Genomic DNA, 8,526 nt, shown 5'->3' on the forward strand with positions numbered 1-8,526 from the left:
GGTTCTGGCACCCGACTTTTACTTACTTAAAAGGAGAAAGGGTTGCTATTTTACACTCAATGGACTATTTTTCAAGCAAAAAATTACAAGCTTCTCACCGAATTTCCGTCCACTTGTGTCTGAATTTTTCAATGGTTCTGGTCCCAGATCGTTTATCTAAAAGGAGAAAAGTCGTTATTTTACACTCAAAATGAACTATTTTTCAAACAAGTGAAATAATATGCTTCTCACCGAATTTCCGTCCACTTGTCTGAATTTTTCAATGGTTCTGGTACCCGACCGTTTACTTAAAAGGAGTAAAGTCGTTATTTTACACTTAAATAATGGACTATTTTTTAAGCAAAAAATTACAAGCTTATCACCGATTTTCCGTTCACTTGTCTGAATTTTTTAACGGTTCTGGTACCAGACCATTTACCTAAAAAGGAGAAAAATCGTTATTTTACAGTCAATGAACTATTTTTCAAGCAAATACATTAATAACGTTCGCACCAAATTTTCGTCCACTTGATGGTTAAACTTCTCAATGGTTGTGACAACAGACCATTTACCTAAAAGGAGAAAATATTGTTATTTTACACTCAATTGACTATTCTTCAAGCAAAAAATTACAAGCTTCTCACCGAATTCCCGTCCACTTCTATGAATTTTTCGATGGTTCTGGTACCCGGCCGATTACCTAAAAAGAGAAACGTCGTTATTTCACACTCAATGAACTATTTTTCAAACAAATAAAATAATATGCTTCTCGCGGAATTTTCGTCCACTTGTCTGAATTTCACAATGGTTCTGGCTCCCGACTTTTACTTAAAAGGAGAAAGGGTTGATATTTTACACTCAAATGACTATTTTTCAAACAAAAAATTGCAAACTTCTCGCCGAATTTCCGTCCATTTGTCTCAATTTTTCAATGGTTCCGGTCCCACATCGTTTCCTGAAAGGAGAAAAGTCGTTATTTTACACTCAATTGACTATTTTTCAAGTAAAAATTACAAGTATCTCACCGAGAATTTCCGTCCACTTATTTGAATTTTTCAATGGCTCTGGTAGGTACCCGGCCGATTACCTAAAAGGAGAAAAGTCTCAATGAACTATTTTTCAAACAAATAAAATAATATGCTTCTCACGGAATTTTCGTCCACTTGTCTGAATTTGTCAACAGAGCTGGGCAGAATACTTTCAAAAAGTATTTGAATACTAAATACTTTTACGTCCAGCACAAGCGAATACTAGATACAGATACATTGAAAGTATTCAAATACTTAAAAAAATAAGTATTCAAATACTTTAGAATGTATTCGAATACTTTCAAAAGTATTCTAATACTATCAAAGGTATTCGAATACTATAAAAATTATTCGAATATTTTTAAAAGTATTTCATTATCTTACTTTGAAAAGTATTCGAATACAGTAAAAAGTATTCAAATACTTGTCACTCAAATACATTAAAAATTTAAAATAGTATACTAGATAAAAGGCTTAATACTAGGTACTTAAAAAATCAAGTTATACTTTGTATGGGGTTACCTTTTTTATATTTCTATTGTTATATACAAATTTAAGGGGAGTAAAAACGTATTATTATTATTATTATTATTATATTATTATATAGGAGGTACCTATACCAGGACCTTTCTTATACCAGTTATATCCTTAAGAATATAATACGCGTACCAGTCGTCGTGCACATGATACGTACGCCTTTCTGAAATTAATCCTAGCGATTTTGGAACAGATCCATTTTTGACCATTCGTTTGTCCGTGTGCATGATAACTTGTTTAGAAACGTGCGATCGCTTTGAAAATTGGTACATATGGGCCTTAAGGATATAAGAAATAGGTCCCTATTGTTTTTAAGTTAAGTAGACTATCGAGTTCGGTATTCAGATGTATCGGATTTTTATATTTGATTTTGTGACAATGGAAACTTTCCCTAAATATTTCTAAATTGTTCTCAAATATTTGAATAACTTAAAAGTACTGCCTTTTTTTGAGGCCGGAAAAAAAATTGTCTGAGATCGACCGGGAAAAAACATTTTCTTATAGAATTTGGCCCGTAGAATCCATAATTTCAAACAGTTTGAAGATTGGGCTACTAGATCAAAAGTTACAGCCCTTTGAATTTTTTTTCGAAATTTGTTTTTTGTCCATAACTTTTTATTGAGAGGTCTAATCGAAAACGTACGAATTGTTTTGGATTCTACGCACCAAAGTTAATAATAAAAAGTGTTTTCTCGAGAAATTTTGGTGTAGTCAATTTTTGGTAAAAAAGGAAGGTTATACACTGCCTTTTTTTGAGGCCTGAAAAAAAAATTGTCCCAGATCGACCCGGAAAAAATGTTCTTATAGAATGTGGGCTGTAGAATCCATAATTTCAAACAGTTCCAAGATTGGGCTACTAGATCGAAAGTTACAGCCCTTTTAAATTTTCTTTCGAAATTGGTTTCTAGTCCATAACTTTTGATTGAGAAGTCTAATCGAAAAAGTACGAATCATCTGGATTCTACGCACCAAAATTAATAAGAAAAAGTGTTTTCCAGAGAAATTTTGGAGTAGTCGATTTTTGGTAAAGAAAAGGAAGGTTAAGTATTCAAATACTATGCGAAGTATTCGAATACTTTTCAAAGTATTCAAATACCTTGCGAAGTATTCGAATAAGGACGGTCCGCTACGGGGGGCTGCAGGTCACGTAAGAGCACAGCGACTGCCCGAGTACGCCAAGGAAACCACCCTGGTACTCTACGCCGGCGACGACCGAAGTGAAATACCTTGGCGTTGTGCTGGACAAATGGAAAACAAGATAAATCAAATTAATAATAATAATAGTTAATAATAATAATAGTTTATTGACCAACAGAACGCATCCATTTACAGGTCAACTTAAGTATATATTGAACATATAAAGCATTGTGCATTAATAACAAAAGAAGAAAATTGAGAGAAAAAAGAAAAGTGAATTTTCAAAAAACAAAACAAAAAAACACACACGTAACTTCCCCTGAATCATTATACATTAAAAGAAAGATAAATTATAAACAAAATTATAAGAAAAAACATAAAACAACTAGTACAATTATAAATCCATGCTCTAAACCAGCATCGGCTACCGCATTAATCTAACAGGAAAAGTGCAGGTGAGAATGTATAAGCAGTAGGTACGTATTCAAGCTAAACCCTATCACACAAGCAATCTCACATACAAAACAGAGGAAAAGTAAATTAGAGGGCCCCCTTTCTCGTATTGCGACACCGACTTTGTGGTTCAATGGTAAAGCGTTGGGCTATAAATCCGGAGGTTGGGTGTTCGAACCTGGGTTGAGGTGAATTTTTCATCTATGGCAGAGATGGGAATTACCTTAGACCAGTTTCGAGCATTCTGCCGGCTACTCCGAATCAGGTTTTCCTGCAGTTTTCCTAATTCGTAAGGTAAATACCGAACCTTCTACAGAGGCACCTCTAAAAAGCATAATGCGGGTTACTCTGTAATTGAGCGCCAGCCTGTTGAGGGCCCAGAACAAGAGAGGGATAATACATAATAAATATAAATAAATAAACAAGAACTGCAGTCCGCATGAGATATGACAAAGCAACGGATATAACGAAGAATTGAAACTGTACGAGATACTTTCTAAACAGTTAATGAAAACATACAGGGCTTCATATGTACAAATATATATACTTCCGCGTGAATATATAAATAAATACTTCATAAAACAATATAAAGTCAGTACCACACACGCCAAATATCAAGTACCAAATCATAACAAATGGTGACAAAATTGAAAGATAGATTGATTGATGTTTAGTACAAAAAAGAACAACGTGTAAAGCGAATCTAGAAAAGCGGCAACGCAATGTGATCTTACGGAGTTATTTGTTTGAACCGAATTGGTTCAGGCTTTTGCCAATTATCGTGTTCGCATATTGAGACAAACACCATCGACTGACGACTCCCGTAAAAGGTTACACCGCATTGCTCTGTCGCTTAATAGAATGACTACTAGGTACCTGTAATTACACTTTTCAAGATCAGCAAAAACCTTTCAGGATTGCCGTATACACAGTGTTTCATATTTTTTCCCAGGATGCTATTCTTTCAAATGTTATGTGTATTGCCTAACCGTACGGCTGTCACCATAGCTCCAAAGTTATTTAGGACAGATTGAACTATTTGTATAGTTTGTACATATACCAAAAGCAAAACGCTCGCTGACATATCCGCAAACTTTCATACTCAGCATCATTAAATCCAACAATTGTTAGCCCGCTCTTTTGTCCAATAGTCAAAGGTCGATCCGCGAAATTAAAATTAGGCCGACCTAGGCAACACTTTCCACCTGAAATTTGGTTTATAATCCATTCCACAAAAAACCTGAATACGTGGTGGCACTGGAAGAACAGCTCATAGACGTCTCGTCAAGCTAAAGCGTTTTGAGCAATCGAAGATGGTCAACATTTTTTTAATAGACACTCTTGCCACGTCCGTAGCTAGTGGGTGGCCAGGTGGGGCTGATCCCCACCTAGAATGTGGTCTTGCCCCCACTGGAAATTACGGTTGATGGTTCCTTTACAAAAATTACAGGGGAAACCTTTATCAAAAATTTCTTAAGCCCCACCTAGAAAAATACCGGCCACCCCTGCTACTTCATTCCGGCTACGGGCCTGACTCTTGCAAAACCCTGTACATAAAATATACAAAGTAAGTTTACGACCGATGACTTCAGAGCTATCCATAATTCTAATGGGTCATGACACAGATACCTGATAGCTCTTTTTGACATTTGAGCATTTAAGTCCGGTTTAGGTGAGCGAATTTTCATCAAACGCACAGCTTTTTATCAGTTGTAACCTGTGTGTTAAATAACGAGAGGTGTAGAAACTACCGGTTAAATTATGAAGCAATATTGTAGTCAATCCAATGTGTTTACTTACGGAAATCACGATCGCGCGTATTTGATTCAAAACGTAAACAAATAGAAATAGATAGAAAAAAATGTAAAAAAAATAAATTGTAATAGACTCAATTTTATACAATAAAATTCCCCTGGCGACTGAAGCCCACTATCAGAGAGGACGATGAGGCGCGACAAGAAGTGTGACATCGCCTCAAATCGTCATTTTACGTTTGACCTTATTTATAGATTAATAAGAGTTATCAACTGTGACTTCTCATTAATTTTAATAATGTAATATCAAAGGTCATTAGTTGTGATAATTGCAATCTCTTTACATGTGTTGCATTTCACATATATCAGTTTATTTCTTCATCGTATAAAAATAAATAGGTATAAAATATCATCTCTATAATAAGCTACACTACTAAAGTTGTACTACACAAATGTACGAATACTCATTTGTACCCCGAAGATTTCAAGGAGTGAGAGCTACATTGGTACCATTCGAGGCGCAACCAACAGACTTGCTGCAAATTGAAAAAAGTTAACCCTTCCGGAAATCAATATAATTTCATTCACCTACAGCTGCTGATTAATGGCACCAAAGCTCAATTCTTTATCCCAGCTGCCCTTCAAGTTATGCACAGAGTAGCGGTTATACAATCCCCAGATGCTGTTCATCATTTTACTGTTGTAATGCAGCAGTTGAGGTTCCACATTTCCTGCACGGGAGATGAATGTATAATTGGCATGTACCATTTACTTTGGCAAACTCACCATCCCAGAAGTGAATCTCCTCCTTGGGTTTCCTTTTTTGATTTTCATTCCATTTCTTCGTCATGAAGGCTGCTTGCGGAATGGCGGACATTTTGGGGCGCGTTCGGAACAATATATTTAGGCACGACAGTTTAAGAAGGTTGCGTACGCAGACGTAAATCATAAAAAAGCGCAAAGAAAACTTCGACAAGCACAGCACAAAGGTTCGCGGTTGAACTCCGATCATTTGTTGTATGTGCTTTATATATATAAAGAGGTTTGTTTGCCAGTCTTTAGGTCAAAGGGTGAATGTTATCGCGGCTATAACCCCCCAGTAGCACGTTCACTTGAACCACTTTCAATATTCGGTGAGGTCGATACAGGAACCTGAATTAAGATTCAAATTTATCTTATTTTTCTTTGGTATTATCTATAGATAAAGATAATGCATTTGTCTGGGTCAAACAGTACGATAGACACGTACCTACATGGCAACATTTTTGTTTGTTCCGTAGGTAATGAGTAAACATATAAAAAAATCTGTGTTTAATTCTAAATCTAAAATTATCAAATCTATTCGTTTAATGTGGAAACATTTCCTATAATGACATTGAAAACGAAAGTTCATAGGTTTGGTAGTCTATTCAAAGGTTCATAGTACTCCTGACAAAAAAACCGGAGACGCGTTTTTAAATTTCATTTTTGAGCAAATGCAGGAAACCAGAATATTACTATAATGATGGGCAGCAACGAGATAACAATTTTATTTACAGAATGGAAGGTTGTGAAGTAAACATCTAAAAACTGCACAAAAAAACCTTGCCTCCACGTCTTCTGATAACAACTTCCAAACGTCGAGGCATGCTGTCAAAGAGATATATGTTATAAACTGTCGGTGGTTTATCGACGTGCTCTTCTGACATTGATATTCCTCCCTAGCGAATCCAATACATTCTCAATTGAATATTAAGTTTGGGCCCCACTAAACCTGAAATTTTAACATGGTCCAGGGACTGGGGCGTGCATTATCGTGCATGAATAGGAAATCTCCTCCAAGAATTGGAGCACAAGGACGAAATGGTCACATTCTGTTATGTATAGATTAGCTGTTATCGGGCCCCTTTCTACAAGAAGTTCGGTAAGAATGCCTGCCCAGACCATAACACTGCCCTCGCACCGAAAGCTGAAATGCAAAACCTTCACCGAACCTTCTTCATACGCGTTCAGGTCAATCGGGAGAACAAAAATGAGATTCGTCTGACAGCAATTACCTGGTTTTGCAGATTGAGGTAAATATTGGGCAGTGTGCTGTAAGATGGCAACCCCTTCTCTCTTAGACGTCAACTAATTATTCTAAGAAGAAATTTCTGTCCCTCGAGCAGTCATTACCAACCAACCTGAACGTTTGCTGTTAATGAGCTCTTTCTTCAGCACCACTAATACTATTGCGCTCATTTACGAGTAAAATCTACTTCTTCCCGATCCTAGTTGCCTTATGTTATTTTTCAAAAGCATTGTCACTTCCGACATATTCAGCCCTAACGAAGCACCTATCTTCCCTCTTGAAGTTTAAATACTTTCATGACCACCCGGTACGGGAACACCTGGTATGTGTACGTACTTCGTTACGAAACGTGTCGTGCCGACCGTATTTTTGTTGGTTCTCAGAGTTCAAAATAAAAGTAATTGATCTCTGGTCCTTTAGAAGTGAGGACGAATTAATATTTTAGAATTTCAGCTCCGGTAAGTCATTATTAGAAGGTTTTAACTTGCGTTGATAATTTAAAGTGAGCATTAAAACTGAAATGCCATGCCGGTTTACGTTAATATCAGTTTGCCTGAACCGAGAAATTCCAATAGACAATGGCGCTTAATTAGACTTATGAATTTAAAAATATTATCCGACAAATTAAATAAGTGTAATTAGCGGTAGCTGATTAAATGAGATGCAGTAGGCAGCATCCGATTAAGTCGTGAGGGGTTGTAACGGTTTATTTTCTCCATTACGAAGCAGTCAATATTATTTACTTGTTGAAAGCTCTTCGTAACTTTTGAATAGATGGGAATTTTAACCACGCAATTTTTACCGCGCAGCGATTATCGATTGTCCACTTTCATTTTCCTCTTTCTTTTGTGAGCCGTAACAAAGTGCATTTCGTTTGAACAAGCAGCTGAGGCGTTAGTGAAATTTAAATTATCATCATCCATATTTTATTAATCTCTGGCAATCGGATTCATTGATTGGTGATTCTGGAATAATTAGGACAGATTCACCTAAAAACTCCAATAGGGAGGATATAATTGCGTTTTTTCTGACTTATCGCTCGGCTGTCATCTGTTATACGACAATTTTCCATCGACAATTCATCTATAATTAACCCTCTTATTTAAGAGCTATTTACATTTTAGGCTTAGGGCATCAAAGAGAGGGGTTACCTTTGATTTCTTTTAGGGTTTCAATTTTATGTTTTAATCTTCAAATTCAAATTTAATTCAACTCTCGGTTAAGTTATGATCGGGTTTGAAACGTGAATGTTGTTGGAGTTCACCACTTCCTTCTGGAGAGGTTGGCCGTTTAAGTACGTACGTGTTATAGCGAAGAATATTATGAGTAGAGCGAGGCCCTTCAGGCATCATTAGTCAATTAATACCGAGCTCTGCGGCTTGGCAGGTTTTCTTTTGATTATTTGCAAGTTGTGGATGAGAGAACTGTGCTCACTTCTTAGCAGCAACGTTAACTTTATGCAAGGTAAGAGTTTCCTTAAGTAAGTTTTACTTGTACTTGGCCCTATACGTGCGAATTGTTGCCTGAAATATCAGTTTATTTGTGGAAAGCTGTTACGATTCAGTTTGTTAGTCGATCAGTCTTGATT

General features: G+C 36.3%; 1 protein-coding gene across 1 annotated transcript; it reads right to left on the bottom strand.

Moving 5' to 3' along the window:
- Positions 1-5,233: 5,233 nt before the first annotated feature.
- LOC116160703 lies at positions 5,234-5,914 on the bottom strand. The gene is made up of 3 exons (XM_031473966.1): positions 5,675-5,914; positions 5,481-5,619; positions 5,234-5,424 (listed from the first exon to the last, which is right to left on the bottom strand). The coding sequence occupies exons 1-3, from the start codon at positions 5,898-5,900 to the stop codon at positions 5,373-5,375; spliced, it is 417 nt and encodes a 138-aa protein (XP_031329826.1). The 5' UTR covers positions 5,901-5,914; the 3' UTR covers positions 5,234-5,372.
- Between the last annotated feature and the right edge of the window lie 2,612 nt (positions 5,915-8,526).

Source organism: Photinus pyralis, unplaced genomic scaffold (genome assembly GCF_008802855.1).
Source record: "Photinus pyralis isolate 1611_PpyrPB1 unplaced genomic scaffold, Ppyr1.3 Ppyr1.4_LG1, whole genome shotgun sequence".
Taxonomy (NCBI): domain Eukaryota; kingdom Metazoa; phylum Arthropoda; class Insecta; order Coleoptera; family Lampyridae; genus Photinus; species Photinus pyralis.

What these genes read in the sequence shown, in the direction of transcription:
- LOC116160703 (XM_031473966.1), bottom strand. Translation starts at nt 5,900, where the DNA reads ATGATCGGAGTTCAACCGCGAACCTTTGTGCTGTGCTTGTCGAAGTTT. An exon ending in GGAGATTCACTTCTGGGATG is followed by an intron (nt 5,620 to 5,674) that starts GTGAGTTTGCCA and finishes TCTCCCGTGCAG; the next exon opens with GAAATGTGGAACCTCAACTG. An exon ending in GGTGCCATTAATCAGCAGCT is followed by an intron (nt 5,425 to 5,480) that starts GTAGGTGAATGA and finishes TTCAATTTGCAG; the next exon opens with CAAGTCTGTTGGTTGCGCCT.